The sequence below is a fragment of the Microtus oregoni genome, unplaced genomic scaffold, assembly GCF_018167655.1.
Source record: "Microtus oregoni isolate MIOR12 unplaced genomic scaffold, Mior012 000022F_ref0000154, whole genome shotgun sequence".
Lineage (NCBI taxonomy): Eukaryota > Metazoa > Chordata > Mammalia > Rodentia > Cricetidae > Microtus > Microtus oregoni.
In genome coordinates, this window is record NW_024543081.1 from 17339198 (window position 1) to 17356119 (window position 16922).

At 45.7% G+C, this 16922-nt stretch overlaps 1 protein-coding gene across 1 annotated transcript; it reads right to left on the reverse strand.

Moving 5' to 3' along the window:
* Nucleotides 1-3227: 3227 nt before the first annotated feature.
* Znf707 (zinc finger protein 707) lies at nucleotides 3228-11199 on the reverse strand. Its single transcript, XM_041672255.1, has 4 exons — nucleotides 10755-11199; nucleotides 6493-6649; nucleotides 6029-6142; nucleotides 3228-4807 (listed from the first exon to the last, which is right to left on the reverse strand). Exons 1-4 carry the CDS (start codon nucleotides 11016-11018, stop codon nucleotides 3960-3962), a joined length of 1383 nt encoding a protein of 460 aa, XP_041528189.1. The 5' UTR covers nucleotides 11019-11199; the 3' UTR covers nucleotides 3228-3959.
* Between the last annotated feature and the right edge of the window lie 5723 nt (nucleotides 11200-16922).

The following is a 16922-nucleotide window of genomic DNA, read 5'->3' on the forward strand; positions in this document are numbered from 1 at the left end:
TACATTGGTATGGATTCTTATATATTGATACAAATTTAAGGTTATTTTGTTTATATATATAATATATATATATATAATTTATATAATATATATATATATAATTTCTACTCTTGTTTAAGGTATTGTACCTATGCAGCTCACTTAAAAATGTAAAGTTTTAGTTCTTGAAAGCTATTTAGGACAATAAAGACAGGTTAGTAGTCATCTATAACTTAGTCATGTTAGCTATGTTTTCAAGGTCAGAAATATATTTCAAATAGATAGATGGTCTTCAAAGATCTACAGAATATGGCATCTACTTCAAAGGAGAAATGACAGGTATCAAAGAAACTCTATATGGGGTTTGAATTCCTTTGTGGCAAGGTTAGCTCCTGGGCAAAGAAATTGCCCTTGTCTCAACTGCTAACAGAATTCTGGACAAACTGGACAAACAGGACAAAAACATACAACTGCCAAACTTTGCCAAGGCAAAGTAGGTAAGTTCTTCAGATTCCTGCTTCACAGAAATGTCTTTCAGATACTCTAGGCCTGTAGGTTGAAGATGGATGCCTCAATGTTAGAGTGACTTGGGTGACTGTCCAGGCAGAGACAGCTGTCTCTGTCATTGCTATAGTTTTGGAAGTTGTTTGCTCTGCACTTCCTGCTTACTCAGGTGATATTTTATCCCCCGGGTCTCTGATGGAGCTGAGGACTAGATAGTTATAGTTACAGTCTTCCTTGTTAACAAATTCAAAAACGAAAAAAAAAAAAAAAGATGTAACGTGTATAAAGTTGTTTGTCTAAGGAAATGTTTTGAGTCTAAAAATAATTTTGGGTTGGTAACACGCTAGGATAGAAAGTGAATTAGGCACAAAACTTTGGACTTAAGATTGGAAAGATAGGTGGAGAGATGGCTCAAAGGTTAAGAGAACTGACTGCTGTTCCGGAGGTCCCAAGTTCAATTCCCAGCAACCACATGATGGCTCACAACCATCTGTAATGAGATCTGGTGCCCAGAACACTATATACATAATAAATAAATATTAAAAAAAGATTGGAAAGATAATGGAATATCCTAATTTTGCCAAATGCAAATGGACTAGACATTGTAAATGCAATTTTTTAAAATTATAAACTGATTGGCCTAGTATCTGAGACTTCTTATTTACTCTTATATTAGCCCATAATACTCGTGTTAGCCACGTGACTTGGTACCTTTTTCAGTGAGGCAGTCACATCTTGCTTCCTCTGCAGCTGGGTCACTCAAACTTCTTTCTTCCCAGAATTCTCGTTGCCCACCTCTACTTCCTGCCTAGTCACCCCGCCTATATTTCCTGCCTGGCTACTGACCAATCAGGATTTTATTAAAAATAATACAAGTGACAGGATAAAAGACCATTGTCCCACAGCACTCCCCCCGCCCTTTTTTAAAATAAGAACTCTGAATCTAATATCCTTTGTTAAGCTTTTCTCCTGACCATTATCCATAACAACTTGTAACCAATATTCTAAACAAAGGAAAATATCCATAGTCCATTTTTGGGGAATGTGGGCATTGTTTCACAGGCTACTTCCTGCTGATTGGAGGCGCTGATAATCTTATGGGGACCTAAAGAAAATTCAGAATTATGATCAAGTCATGACTGGCGTATCCTGTGAGGCTTGATTATCTCAGCCAGCAGTCTTGAATCTGTTCTGGATGTAGAACTCAGACATCTGGGCCATCCGCTCCTATTGGAGATTTCTCAGGTGGTCTTCCTTGATCAAACCTGATTTTTCTTAGCCCAGAATAAATCCACAGCCTCTCATTTCCTGTGGTAACTAAAACAAAACCTCTTCTCCAGAGTAACATGCTTAAATTTTGAAGTCAAGGCATTTTCAAAATATATGTTTGATTAATCCATCAGCAGTAAATATAATTCTTAACTGATAATTATTCTTATTGTAGATAGTTTTACTGTGTTAGAGCTAAAACTGTTTAGACAAAAAAGTGGGAGATGTGGAATAATCTTTTGTACAGTGAAGATGTGTCTTTGCTAAAGCTCCTTAAGATTAGTTTAATACAGAGCAGAATGGCCAGTAGCTAGGCAGGAGGTTTGGCCCGAGAGAGATGCTAGAGGACATGGATAAAAAATAGGAGATGCAAGGTGGAAAAGAGGTAAAAAGTCATGAAGCAAAATAAGTTAAAATATATTAGTAGATTAAAATAAATGGATTAATTTAAGTTATAAGAGCTAGTAAAAGCCAGGTGGTGGTGGCGCATGCCTTTAATCCCAGCACTCGGGAGGCACAGGCAGGCAGATCTCTGTGAGTTCGAGGCCAGCCTGCTCTACAAGAGCTAGTTCCAGGACAGGATCCAAAAACTACAGAGAAACCCTGTCTTGAAAAAATCCAAAAAAAAAAAAAAAAAAGAGCTAATAGAGGGGCTAGACAGATGGCTCAGTGGTTAAGAGCACTGGCTGCTCTTCCAGAAGCCCCAGGTTCAATTCCCAGCACCCACATGGCAGCTCACAACTGTCTGTAGCTCCAGTTCCAGGGAATCTGACACACATAAAATAAAATTAAATAAATTATTTTTTAAAAAAAGAGCTAGTGGGACAAGCCTAAACCATAGGCCAAGCTTTCATAATTGTAAGTCTTGTGTCATTTTATGTGAGCTGGTGACCCAAAGAAAACTCCATTACAGAGGATGCTGTGTCCCCTGGAACTGGCGCTACAGACTATAGTAGATTGTCATGTGGGTGCTGGTGTTTGAGCTGGAAGAGCAGCCAGTACATTTAATTGCTGAGCTCTCTCTCCAGCCGCCTGGAATTTTTCAAAAGTATTATCTGTTATCAGACCTAGAGATAAAGCTAATGTCACTTACAGTGCTGACAAGTCCTTGGTCCCTTGAACTCCGCTAAATGCAGAGTTGTGCCCATGAGCTCCACCTGGGGAACTGAAGAACCCGCCTGACTCTACTGTGGAGGCAGGAGACTTTATGCTGTATTTTTAAAAGTGAGTTTCTATTTACTGTTGAGAGTTGAGTTGCTCACAGAGCCACAGACTGTGATCGTGTAGTGGGGTCTCAATCCCGAAGGTGCCCAGCTCGGCAGCCATCTCGACAGCCCATGGTCCTGTGCAGACAAACAGGACTAGCGAGAAGCATCCAGCTGCCCCTCCCTGCCCGACACTGGGACAACTCTATGCAGAAAGACAACCACACCTGAAGCAAGGGCTCACCTAAGTGCCCACAACTGTGAGGTAAGTCTCTGGTTATACTTTAATAAAACGAAATAAATAGAACCAAAAATCTGGTATCTCTGCTGGAGACAGTGTCGGGGATATCTTAAGAAACTTCTACTCCCCATGCGGTCCTGTCCAGTTCGCAACTGCTTCCCCACACACCCACACACTAGGTTCCCCAGGGTGAATCCCGGTCTTTTTGTTGCCCTTTAATAAAGGCATTCTATGGCCACTTGCTGAGGCTGAAGAGGTTTTGTTTTGTTGTTGTTTTATTCATTTATTATGTATTTGTTGTGTGTCTGTATGCATACATGGGCTGCAGGAAGTCAGAGAACAACTTACAGCATTTGGTTCTCTCCTCCGACCACATGAGTGCCTGGGAAGCAAACTCAGGCTTGGCAGCCCGTGCCTTTACCCACTGGGCCAGCTTGGCAGCTCCAAAAGTAAGCTTTATTTCTGCTCAGGCCTCAGACCTCCCTTCCACAAACAGGAGACGCAGTGAAAGAGCGAGAAGAGAAAGTAAAGCTCACACAGGTAACACTCAGGACAAGGGCAAATTTCTCAGCTGACATGGCCAGAGCTGCCACCGGCTCTGCCTGCATACCACAGAGATTCCCTTCCCTGTGTCAGTTTCCTGGCAAAACTTCCTCAGACTCAGGGAGCTACAAACGGTTCACTCAAGGACCACATGGCTGCTAGGCTTGAGAACCTCGGCCACAGTTCTTCAGGGAAGGCCCAGCTGCCTCCAGGTGCCTTTATACTTTTCCACGCCTGTGAGTTCTCTGATGCCGAGTGAAAAAGCCCAGGTGGCGGAAGCCCTTCCCACAGTGCTCACACTCGTAGAATCTCTTTGCCAGGTGAACCCTCTGGTGGATACTGAAGCTCTTGGGCCACCGGAAGGCCTTCCCACACTCGTCACAGGTGTAGGGCTTCTCCCCGCTGTGAATCCGCTGGTGGTGGCTGAGGTTCTCTTTGGTACGAAAGGCCTTCCCACAGCAGTCGCAGTAGAAAGGCCTCTCTCCAGTGTGAACGCGTTTGTGCCGGAAGAGGTTTGACTTCTGTTTGAAGGCCTTCCCGCAGTCACTGCACACATATGGACTGTGTTCAGTGTGGATCTTTCGATGCTGTGTTAGGCGGTCCTTCCAGTTGAAGGCCTGTCCACACACCTCACAGCCAAAGGGCTTTTCACTTGTGTGATTTCTCTGGTGGCGCAGAAGGTTTGAAACCCAGCGGAACGTCCGGCCACACTCAAAGCACTTAAAGGACCTGGTTCCGGTGTGTACTGTCTGGTGAGCAGCCAGCCGGCTGTAGCAGCTTAGTGCCTTCCCACACGTACTACAGATGAAGGGCTGTCCCCCTGCACCGTTCTTGCGCTGCTCTGTGAGGCCTGGTTGCTTCTTGCAGGATTTTCCACACACCTGGTTTTGGAAAGCATCCTGTCTGTGCACTTCCTTCCCAGGGGTGGCTCTGGGAAGGTTCACCTTACCCGATGTCAGGACACTCTTCAAGGCAGGCCCTCTCTTGGCTCCTGTCTGTGGATGGGCCCTCTCATCAGCCGAAGCCAGGTCACGGGGTCTCTTAGGATCCACGGACTTTCTGCCTCCTGTGGAAGAACAGACACATTTACACGGAACTGGGTCAGCGACAAGTCAGCTCACAAAGCAGCTACCCAGCCAAAGATGAAGAAAAAGCTATCAAAACGACATGAATTATGAAGAAAATGTGTTCAGTGCATACAGATGAGCTTAAACTAACAAGACTTAAAGTGAACCCAATGTTCACCTGACCCAGATAGTAGAAGACAGGGCCAGGTGCTCCAGCACAAAAGAAACCATAATAGGTTTAAATGGCCCCAAACCCACCAAAAGCCCATTAAGCTTGCATCAGTCCAAGTAACGGGCCTTATTCCTACCATGGAAGTGAACCTGGGACAGGCATTCAGAGCTGGCTCTCTGCAAATTAGAACCGTTCACCCTATGAGCCATATCTTCCCGCAAACAGAGGCCTGAGGCACTCCCCAGCTGGGGGCTCCACACAATCTGGGGCCCTCCCAGCTTATCTCAAGTACACAAAACCACTTTGTTTCACTTCTGGGAGGATGTGGAGTAAAAAATAAAAACCCAGCACAGAGATATAGCTCAAGAAATGCTTCCCACCGCTCAACTAAGGCCTTGAGTTCTATGCCTATCAAGGCAAAACAAACAAACAAAAAGACCCTCCATAGAACCTGAAGGAAAAAGCCAGGTTCTATCCCAGTTTTACAAATGAGCAAACACATGTGAAATAGAGAACCTGCCCCAGTATCACGAACCTGGAACATATCTTCTGCCAAATGGCTATCACAGTCAGATCACAGCTGCTCCTAGACTTCCCACAGATAGCAATAGGACACTGCCTCCCTTTCTCAAACACCTCCATTTCCATAGCAACCTCACCACAAGGGTCCATTGGCGCATGTACACGTCCCTCCCATCAGAGCTTCATGGCAGAAATATGCCACTCCTGCACCTCCAAAGTCCCTAACTAAAGTGCTCTGCAGGCGGGAGAGATGGCTCAGAGGGTTAGGAACACTCGTTATTCTTCCAGAGGTCCTGAGTTCAATTTCCAGCAACCCCATGGCAGCTCACAACCATCTATAAGATATGATGCCCTCTTCTGGCATGCAGGCAGACAAAACACTATCTATATAAGTAAAGAAATAAATAAAGGCACTCAGCATCTACTCTCCCACTGTGTCTGTCTTGGGGTAGGAAAAGTAGCCTTACTCAGTGCCAGGAAATAAGGGACGGTCGACCAACACCAGCCCACCCTCCATCTTGCTTACCTGGGCAGACACCTTTTCGTGCTTCTAGAAACTCAAGTCTGTCCCAATCTTCAACCCATGGTTCATCCCACTGTTCCAGGTGAGAAATAAGGTCTGGTCTAGGGCCACGGTATCCTTTTCAAAAGTGAGAAATGGTATCTGATTTGTGTAAAAGACAACATTAAAGCCAGGACTCAGACTAGCTCTGGGAAGCACAAGATGACCCCAGCAGCCCAGTCAGCCCTTGTAGATCCCTTGTAGAAGCTGCCTACAAGCAGGAATGAGGCAGAGAGAGAAGCTTACAGGAGGGAAATGGGAATGTGCATGTATCTATCTGCACACGAGCATACACACGCTGACACAAAGCCCAATGTATTTAGTTCTTTGAGGAAAGAAGGCTACCCCGAGATGCCCTTAATCAGACGTGGTCCAGGGGTCTTTATACAGGACCCACCAGGCTCCAGAAACTAACATGCAGCCCTTACCCAGTTCGATGAAGTTCCTGAAGTTTTCCAGCATCACGTCCCGGTAGAGGGTCCTCTGTTTGGGGCTGAGACACTCCCACTCCTCCCTTCCGAAGTGCACAGCCACATCTCTGAAAGTCACTGGCAGCTGGAACAAAGATGGCTTCAGGACTGCCTGCTACTGAGAGAGCGTGAGTCAGAGAGAGGATGCTAACAACCCTTACACTGTGCAGGGAGAAGGGGTAGGGCAGGCAAAGAGCTCGGTGACGGTCAATATTCAGAGAATCACCTAGGAGACACAGCACTGTGGATGTGTTTGTGAGGGTGTTCCCACACAAGTCTAGCCAACCCTGAATGTGTGCACGATCATCCCATGGGTGTGGTTCCAGTCTCAGGAAAAGGGAAAGACAGCCGGCTGAGTGCCAGCATTATCTTTGCCTCCTGGCCAAGGATGCAATCTGTCCATCTGCAGCTCCTGGTCCTGCCTCCACGATGGGCTGTGTCCCTTCAAACTGTGAGCCTAAACAGCCTCTTCCTCCCCCGAGCTGCTTCTGTCACAGCAATGAGGAAAGTTACTGACACAGAAAACCTCCTCACTGGGCTGGGCATATAATCCTCTAATTTGTTCTGTGCCATTTGAAAATGAAACAGTTTAATCCCAGCGCTCAGAGGCAGAGGCAATTGGATCTTTGAGTTTGAGGCCAGCCTGGTCTACCCTGCGAGTTCCAGGACAGCCAGAGCTACACAGAAAAACCCTGTCTTGAAAAACAAAAAAAAAACAAATTAATTAATTAATTTAAAAAAAAACAAAAGGGAAGAAAGAAAATGAACCATTATTAGTCACTGTTATGGTTTGGCTAGAGGCACAGCATGACCTTCCCTTCAGATCAGCCATTGCTGTCAAGAAAGAGAGATAATCTTGATTCTGTAACCAGGACAACAAAACAAACAAGCAGTACAGTAATAAGTAGGTGTGCTGCAATGATTACGAGAGCATTAAACTCTAGCAGGAGGGGAGGCCACCATCCCAAGCTTGCCTGTGATCACTCTCCTTTCCACTTGATCCAGGGTCCAGATAGGGAAATGGTGCTACCCACATTCGAGGTAGATACTTCTGGTACAACTAATCAATTAAGAACATCCTTATCGGGGGCTGGAGAGATGGCTCAGAGGTTAAGAGCACTGATTGCTCTTCCAGAGGTCCTGAGTTCAATTCCCAGCAACCACATGGTGGCTCACAACCATCTATAATGAGATCTGGTGCCCTCTTCTGGCATACAAACATACATTGCAGGAATGTTGTATACATAATAAATAAATAAATCTTAAAAAAAAAAACCAAAAAAAAAAAATTTAAAAAAAAAAAAAAAAAGAACATCCTTACCACCACCACCTGGAGGCTCATGCCTTAATCCCAGTATTTGGGAGGCAGAGGCAGGCAGATCTCTGTGAGTTTGAGGCTAGCCTAGTTTACCAAGCAAGTTTCAGGACAGTCAGGGTTATGCGGAGAAGCACTGTCTTAAAAAAAAAAAAAGGGCTGGAGAGATGGCTCAGAGGGTAAGAGCACTGGCTGCTCTTCCAGAGGTCCCGAGTTCAATTCCAAGCAACCACATGGTGGCTCACAACCATCTGTAATGAGACCTGGTACCTTCCTTGCCAGTAGTACATTGTGTGCTTAATAAATAAATAAATCTTTAAAAAAAAAAAAGAAAAGAAAAGAAGAAGAAGAAAAAAAAGGAAGAAAGAAAGAAAAAGAGGAGAAAAGAAAAAGAAAGGAAGGAAGAAACTCCCCCCTAGTTGGGTGTGGTGGCTGAGGGATGTAGATCTTTGTGAGCCAAAGGCCAGCCAAGACTACACAGAAAGATTGTCTCAAAATAAACTAAAAAAGAAAAATTCTCAAAGGCATGCCCGAGGCCCACCTTCCAGGTGAGTCTCTCAAGTTGAGAGTTCACATAATCAGCACCTCCTTGTCTAGAGTGAACAGGTCTGGTCACGCTTCCCAAGGAAAAGCTACTAAATTTATAGGACAAAGGAGAAAACCAAAACTATAATCAATTTGATTACCTCAACAGATCTAAGGTACTGTCATTTTAAAATACACATGAGCTGGGTATAGTGGTGCACGCCTTTAATCCCAGCATTTGGGAAGCAGAGACAGGTGGATCTTGAGTTCAAAGCCAGCCTGGTCTACATAGGAAGCTCTAGAACATACGTGGATACAAGCATCCTCCCACCCCTAAACCCAAAAGACAGACATGCAGCTCAAAGGAATAGAATATGATCAGAAACGGAATCTATAAACAGTTACATGGTTTTTTCTTTTTCTTTTTTCCCCTCCCAGAGACAAGGGTCATGACAGATGTTTTATGAGAAAAGCACTAAAGGAAATAAAAAGAAGGATTATAGCCTGGTGGTGGTGGCGCATACCTTTAATCCCAGCATTTGGGAGGCAAAGGCAGGTGGACCTCTGTGAGTTCAAGGCTATCCTGGCTTGAAAATGTCCCCTCCCCCAAAAAAGAAGAAAGAAAAAAGAAAAAAAAAGATGGATTTTGCTGGTGTGGTGGTGCACACCTCAAATCCCAGGGCTTGGAAGGCAGAGGCCATAGGGTCTGCCAGGCTGGTCAACTGAGCCAGCTCTGGGCCAGCCAAAGCCACAAAGACAGACCCTGTCTCTAAACAAATTCTCTTTAAAATTAATTTAAAAATTAAATTGAAATTTGAGGAGTAGTGGCATGTGTCTTTAATACCAGCATTCAGGAGGCAGAGGCAGGTGGATCTCTGGGTTTGAGGCCAGCCTGGTCTACAGAGTGAGTTCCAGGACAGCCAGGGCAATGGCTGTTCACTACAGAGACTCAATCTCAAAACCAAAGAGCTCAAGGCCAGGTGTGCTAGTTTCATATTTGCAGCTGCGATGAAATTCTGACAAAGGAAGGCATGTCTAGCTTACAATTTCAAGTTACAGTCCATTGCTATGAGGCAGGCCTAGAGGCCAGCCTAAATTCAAGGATCTCTTACGAGGCAGTCTTCCCAAATGATTCTACATTGTGTCAAGTTAAGAAATTAATCATTACATCCACTTTGCCAACAAAGCTATGTCAAAGATAGCTCCAGATACTTAAAAAGCCAAACAAAACAAAACAAAGTTACAAAATTTAATGAAACCAGCAAAATTTAGATTTTCTGGCTTTAAAAAGGAGTTAGGAAGAGGAAAAGGCAAGCTAGAGAAAATGTTCCTGAAATATCCTGGAGTTGGGAGACTCTCACTCAAGACTCGGAATAAAATGACACCCTCCCCCCAAGAACTCATGAGAGACCGTCCTTGCTGTAATCACACGAGGTTTACTGACAGGAACCAGTGCTCTGGGGCCAGACTCATATCCCACCCAGGGGTAGAGCAGTTCAACCCTGAGTAGCTGGGAGAAGGGGTATTTAAGGGAAGAAACCACAACCCAAAGAGGGTAGGGAGGGCGTCATTGGAAGATTCCGAAAATACCAGTGATAATCACAATACCGTTTCTCAAGATTGTTCTCAAGATTATAATCTAACTTTGTGGTCAGCCAGTTCCTGGAACAAAGTCACTGAACCCGTTAACCTAGATTTTTGGCTCTACTCTTCCTGCTAGGGGGTCTGGATTTATCCTGGTCTTTCATTCCCAATACATCTTTCTGCCAAAGAACGTGTAGTATCCAGAATGACTTCTACAAACTAACGGTAAAAAGAGGAAAACATTATATAAGGGTAAAAGCCGCACTAATCCTAGCACCCAGGAGACAGAGGCAAACGAGCCTGGCACTAGAGGCCAGCCAGACTACAAAAGCGAGAGCCCGTCTATAACTGGGAAATTATTTTAACAGACAGCACAAAAGTTGTGCCTAGGGGCATTCAACCTTTGACACCGCGACGTAACTGGTCAGCGACAAACGCGTTGTCAGCATTCTTATCTATAAACGACCTGCAAGGCTGCAGGTTGGAAAACACCCGCGAGACCCGAAGTTCGGGAAAATCCGGGTCCTGATAGTGACTGCCAACCACACACTCTGTGTAGATAAGACGAGAACACTGCCCCTCATCTGAACACCTGAATGGTGCCACGAGCCTGGCTGGACTTCGAAGACTGAGCGCAGGGGAGCGTGGGAAATCTACCGAAAACAGAGGACTGCAAGCCTGGAGGGCAGGAGCCGACAGAGGCCCGAGGGCTGCACGAGCTCCGTGCTAGCGAGCGGAACGAAACCAGAGCGCGAGTGTCGTGGGGATCCAGGTGGACGCGAGGGTCCGTACTCACCGGAGGGTCCTCGCGGTGAGCCCGCCGGAAGCAACACTTGCGCCGAGCCTCCAGAGGAGCAGCGGCAGAGAGGTGCGGGCGCATCTGAAGGGTGCAGGGTCCGGTCCGCTTCAGTGCAAGCGCAGCGTCGCGGAGCAGGGCGGCCCAGAGCTGCACGCCACCGGACGATCGCCGAGCTCCTGCGGCTCTGGTTGTCAGTTCGGCTGCGCGCCGCCCTGACTTCAACTCACTAGCGGAAATACGCCAGCCAGCAACTGAAACCATTTCCGGCACCTCTAGGAGCCGCGACTCAATGGTGCGCTCCTGATGAGCCCTTGGGAAGGCGGAACTGTACACCGAGTGGTCCGCAGAAGGTCCGCCCTCCTGGAGCCCCGCCTGCTGCCTGCGGTCGTGCTTGCTGTGCACCTGGTTGGTGTGCCCCTGTCTCCATCTGAGTGCCCTTGTCCTTCTGGTCCCTCCACCGTGGAGGCTAGGCTGGGCTCTGGCGCTCCTGAGCCCTCTAGGAGTTTGTTGTTTTTCAAACAAAGTTTTTCTGTGTTAGCCTTGGCTGTGCTGGAACTCGCTCTGTAGATCAGCATGGCCTCAAACTCAGAGATCAGCCTGCTTCTGCCTCCCAAGTGCTGGGATTAAAGGCATGCGCCACCATGTCCGACTTCTTTATTTTTTATGATATGTATAATAAAGTATGATCAAGTACAAGTAATAAAACAATTTCCAGCCGGGCGATGGTGGCGCACGCCTTTAATCCCAGCACTCGGGAGGCAGAGGCAGGCGGATCTCTGTGAGTTCGAGGCCAGCCTGGTCTACAGAGCTAGTTCCATGACAGGCTCCAAAGCCACAGAGAAACCCTGTCTCGAAAAAAAAAAAACAAAAACAAACAAACAATTTCCATTTTATCCTGTGGAGTGTACCAATAGTGTATGGGCCTACAGTTTTGTGTTTTGCATGGTTGAAAGCACGTTACGATAAAAATCAGAAATGCCCCCGTCCAGGGAACTTTCCTCAGTTCCTCCCCAGCAGCCGGGGTCAACAACATTGTTTCTTTGGAATCTGTCCTAGGGTCTTCTCTACCCCAGGTTTGCCAGGTGCATTCATGTGGTGGCATGGGGCAGGATTGCCACCTCATTCTGTTCACTCACCTGTCAGTGGACACTGGGGCCACTGTGCTGCTAGATTTAAATCTAAAGACCCAAATTTACTTGTAATTCTAGTTTAGGCAACACTTCATTCCACAAAATAAGATAATCCCACGAACTGAGCAGATGGCTGTTTTACAGAGAGGAAGTTAGATCTAATGGAAAGAAAGAAAAAGGCAGAAACAAGACTGGTCTTGTCAAAATTACTTTCTTCTAAGGCAAGAGACGAACAATAAAATAAATAAATAAACAAACAAACAACGGCGGGGACACTGGGTTCGTCCAGGTTGCTTTCTGTAAGGACCAGAGCAGAGCAAACTCCTGTCATGCTCACAGAAACCCACCCTCTCGGGGCTGGAGAGATGGCTCAGTGGTTAAGAGCATTGCCTGCTCTTCCAAAGGTCCTGAGTTCAATTCCCAGCAACCACATGGTGGCTCACAACCATCTGTAATGAGGTCTGGTGCCCTCTTCTGGCCTGCAGGCATACACACAGATAGAATACTGTATACATAATAAATAAATAAATATTTAAAAAAATATTAAAAAAAAAAAAGAAACCCACCCTCTCCCTAGGTTCCATTGATTCCTGACAACCGAGTATGGCCAACTCCTTTGCTAAGTCTGGTCAGCTAAGGGCCCAGTGCAGGAGCCTAGTGCCAAACGAGGGCCTCTTGTGGATTTTGTTGAGCAAGGGTGCTGTGAACACAGGTGTATATTACCTGTTTGCATTCACTTCTTTGGTTATGTACTCAGGAAATAGAATTTCCAGAATTTTCTAGGTTATATGTTAATTTTATGTTTGATTTGCTGATCTCTACATCAGATACACCTGTGCTCTGAGCAGCAGACCAAAGGGGTTCAATTCCCCGTTCTCACCAACCATGTAAGTTGCTTTTGGGCTTTTTGTTTTGCTTAAATTGTAATCATACTATTATTATTATTTTGGTTTTTCGAGGCAGGGTTTCTCTGTAACTTTGGAGCCTGTCCTGGAACTAGCTCTTGTAGACCAGGCTGGGCTCGAACTCACAGAGATTTGCCTGCCTCTGCCTCCCGAGTGCTGGGATTTAAAGGCATACGCCACCACTGCCCGGCTATTTTATTTTTTGAGGCAAGGTCTCACTATGTAGTGTTGGTTGGCCTGGAATGTGGACCAGGCTGGGATCAAACTCACAGATATCTGCCAACAAGCTATCTTTGATAGAAAACAAACACTTCTCATATGTCATATATATACACATATATACATACATATGTTTATATACATACACATATAAACATACATATATAAAATTTCCATTTGAGTGTTGTGTTTTTATTCATTTCCCAATAGCGATGTTTGAAAAGGTTTTAGTTTCACGATTCAATGAGAATACAAAGACGGATTATCCTTTCAATAAAAAATTAGAAGAAAATATTAATGACATAGACAGACTGCAGCATCAAGGGGCTCTGAGGAGCATTCAGGCCTACACGGCAGAGTGGCGTCCTTTTTACAGAGGTTTCAGAGCAAGAGGGTGGGAAGCAGATTAAGTTTCCTTCTTTGGTTGTGGTTGGCCATTGTTAAAGCTGGTGAGAGAGAGCTGGAGAGATGGCTCAGTGGTTAAGAGCACTGGCTGCTCTTCCAGAGGTCCTGAGTTCAATTCCCAGTAACCACGAGGTGGCTCACAGCCATCTATGGTGAGATCTGGTGCCCTCTTCAGGTATGTGTGTGCATAGTAAATAAATCTAAAAAGAAAAAAAAGGTAACAGTTCAAGACTGTCAGCTGACTGGCTCATTTCTCTCATGGTGGTCATAGAGATCCCCAAGTGGGGGCGTAAAGAATTTAGAGAAACAAATTATTTTACTTCTAGTAAATAAATAGTAGCCAAAGAGGAGGTCTCTGCAGGTGTCAGAAAGAGAAGTAAACCTTCTGAAGGGATGGGCATGAAAACTGATCTCATCAACCTGGAGTAAGACTTCCAAAGAGTCTGATGTAGGCACTTTATTCCCAACAAATTTTAAAACACAGTACAACTGCGGGGCGGGGAGGTTTCCTGGCGTAATACAATCTTTAGTGCACAAGAAAGCGTAATTACATTGAAACTCCATTCAGGGTAAATGTTATTTCCCCCAAAGAGATGGCTTTTAGCCAGGTGGTAGTGGTGTACACCTTTAATCCCAGCACTTGGGCTGTACAGAGCTACTTCCAGGACAGCAGGGGATACACAGAGAAACCACGACCAAAAAAAAAAAAAAAAAAGGTTTTTAAATTTTATTTAATATGTATGGGTGTTTTCCCTGCATGTACGACTGTGTACCATGTGTGTGGCTTATGCCCAAGGAGCCAGAAAAGGCTGTCAGAACTGGAGTTACAAATGACTGTGAGCCATTATATGGGTGCTGGGAAACGGACCCCAGGTCTTCTGGCAGAGCAGGCAGTGCAGTTAATCTGAACCATCTGAGCTCATTTTTTTTGTTTTTGTTTTGGAGACAGGGTTTCTCAGCGTAGTCCTGGCCGTCCTGGAACTCACTCTGTAGACAAGGCTGGCCTCAAACTCACAGAGATCCGCCTGTCGTTGCCTCCTGAGTGCTGAGATCAAAGGCTTGTGCCACCACCGCCCGGCTTCTGAGCTCAGCTTTAACAGGCACACACTCGTGTGGGAATGAATAGGGATTCTTGAAATATGTTAGTTTTTCATGCTGTGGCAACATATCTGAAGTTGACATGAGGATTTGTGTGTGCTCAGTTTTGAAGGGTTTATTTAGTCCTCGGAGTTTGCTTCACTGCTGCGGGTCTATGGGGAGGCAAAACCATCATCACTGATAGCAGGCACTTACTTCACGGCAGCCAGGTAGCAGAGAGACAGTAAGAATGGGGGAGGGATGTAACTCCCCAACCCCCCACCCCAGACTGACTTCCCCTGCCCTAAGACTGACTTTCTCCAAGCCATTCAGATTATAGGTGGGAGGCCTCCGGCCCAGTTCGAGAAAGTTGTTTTCATTTTTATTCACTATGTGTATGGGTGTTTTGCCTACATGTATGTGGGTACCACATGCATTTCTGGTGTCCATGGAGGCCAGAAGATGGCATTGGGTCCCCTGGATATCAAGTTATAGGCAGTTGTGAGCTACCAAGTAGGTGCTGGTAATCAAACCTGGGTCCTCTGGAAGAGGAGCCAGTGCTCTAACCACTGAGAATCTCTCCAGCACCTTAGAAAGCTGCTTTGCAAAAACCCTATACAAAGATCAGGCATGGCGTCACCCAACTTTAATTCCAGCGTTCAGAAGGCAGAGGCAGGTGAAACTCAGTGGGTTCGAGTCCAATCTAGGCTACACTGTCAAGTCCATGCCGGTCAGGGTCACACAGTGAGACTGTCAAAAAAACAAACAGTAAAACTAAAGCTATACAAGTTGGGAATGGTAGCCCACACCTACAATACACCCGACACCTGCAAGGCTGGCACAGGAACATCAACCCCGGCCAGCTGAGCTACAGAGTAGTACCATTGCAAAACACGAAACAAATCAAAATACCAACAAAATAGAATCCGGAATGGGCTGAGCATACTAAGTGTTGGCAAGAACAGGGAACAGTAGGAGCACTCACATACTGGCAGGAACACAGGGCAGTACAGCATTGAGAGCTGTCAGCAGTTTCTTATAGAGCTAGAAAAGTACTTATTCCCACAGACTGAACATATGCATCCTGCGCTGAAATCCGAATCCCTAAAGCGATGCCATCAAAAGGTGGGGCTTTGGGAAGTGACGGGATTGTAAGTGACCGGGACTTCATGATTGGGACTTCTGCCCTTAGAAGAGGCTAGAGAAATCTCTCTAACACCCTTCTGCTGTCCTAGGCTGCAAGGAGCAGGCACCCACCCACGAATGCCTCACTAGCCGTTGGGTCCCTCAGACTCCAATACTTTGCAAAATGCATTCCTACTGTCTATAAGCTACACAGTTGACATTATTTTGTTCCAGTCACCTAAGACTGAGGTACTTATAAAAGTTGTAGTTGCCTGAATATACATGTGAAAATGAATGCTTTTACGCAAATGTTCACCGTGGTTTATTCTTAAGAGTCCACACTGGAAACCCAATTTCCATAAGCAAATGGACCAGTGAGCACATGCTGGCCTAGCTGTCCAATGGGACCCTACTTGGCAAAAAGAATTCCAAATGCAAAGCTCCATGACAGAGTCTAAAGACACTTTGGCCACATGCCCAAGTGACCAAAGTCAGACACAAGGGCACCTATCTCAATCCACGTGTGGGTGGTCCTAGGACAAGCAATGCAATTCTATACTCACAGGAAATGGCTACCAGAGTAGGGGTTGGATTGACTCTGAGAAGAGTAAAAGGGAACTTTTTTGAAGTAAAAGAAATATTACTTTTCTTGACTGTGGTATTGCAGAGGAACTTCCTGAACAGTAGGAAGTCGATACTATACTGTACTGGTTGAAACTCTACTAGCTATGTCACGTGATGGTGAGTTTTCTAAAAAATGAATATCGTGTCCTTTTTAAATTATCTGTCCACTTGAAGTGCCTGGGGTTACTGGAATTTGTTAAAAACTCAGAATTTCCCCTCTAGGACAAAAATTATCTTCATATTGTCTCAAACTAATTGTTGTGACTGATGGTCTTATCAAGGAATAGAGGCAGAAACGGCACATTTGCTGGCTGAAATCCACCGTGTACAAACCCTGAGCTGCAGGGCATCCTGTGCTCTGCCCGTCTGTGCAGACACCGTCCAAAATCTCTGCTCCTAGGCTGGCAGATGTCCACTGACTTCTCTGGACAGGTAAAACATTAAGTCTGTGCCGGGCAGTGGTGAGGCAGAGGCAGGCAGATCTCTGAGTTCGAGGCCAGCCTGGTCTACAAGAGCTAGTTCCAGGACAGGCTCCAAAGCTACAGAGAAACCCTGTCTCAAAAAACCAAAAATAAAATAAAATCAAGTCTGCTCCGGAGCCTTCCTAGATCTACAGTGCCACTCTTAGCCCCTGGTCCAGAGCTCTCGCGAGGACTGGTTCCCACTTCGCACACTGTTCT

What these genes read in the sequence shown, in the direction of transcription:
- Znf707 (XM_041672255.1), bottom strand. Translation starts at nt 11,018, where the DNA reads ATGGTTTCAGTTGCTGGCTGGCGTATTTCCGCTAGTGAGTTGAAGTCA. An exon ending in CTCACCGCGAGGACCCTCCG is followed by an intron (nt 6,650 to 10,754) that starts GTGAGTACGGAC and finishes CTCTCTCAGTAG; the next exon opens with CAGGCAGTCCTGAAGCCATC. An exon ending in CAGGAACTTCATCGAACTGG is followed by an intron (nt 6,143 to 6,492) that starts GTAAGGGCTGCA and finishes ACTTTTGAAAAG; the next exon opens with GATACCGTGGCCCTAGACCA.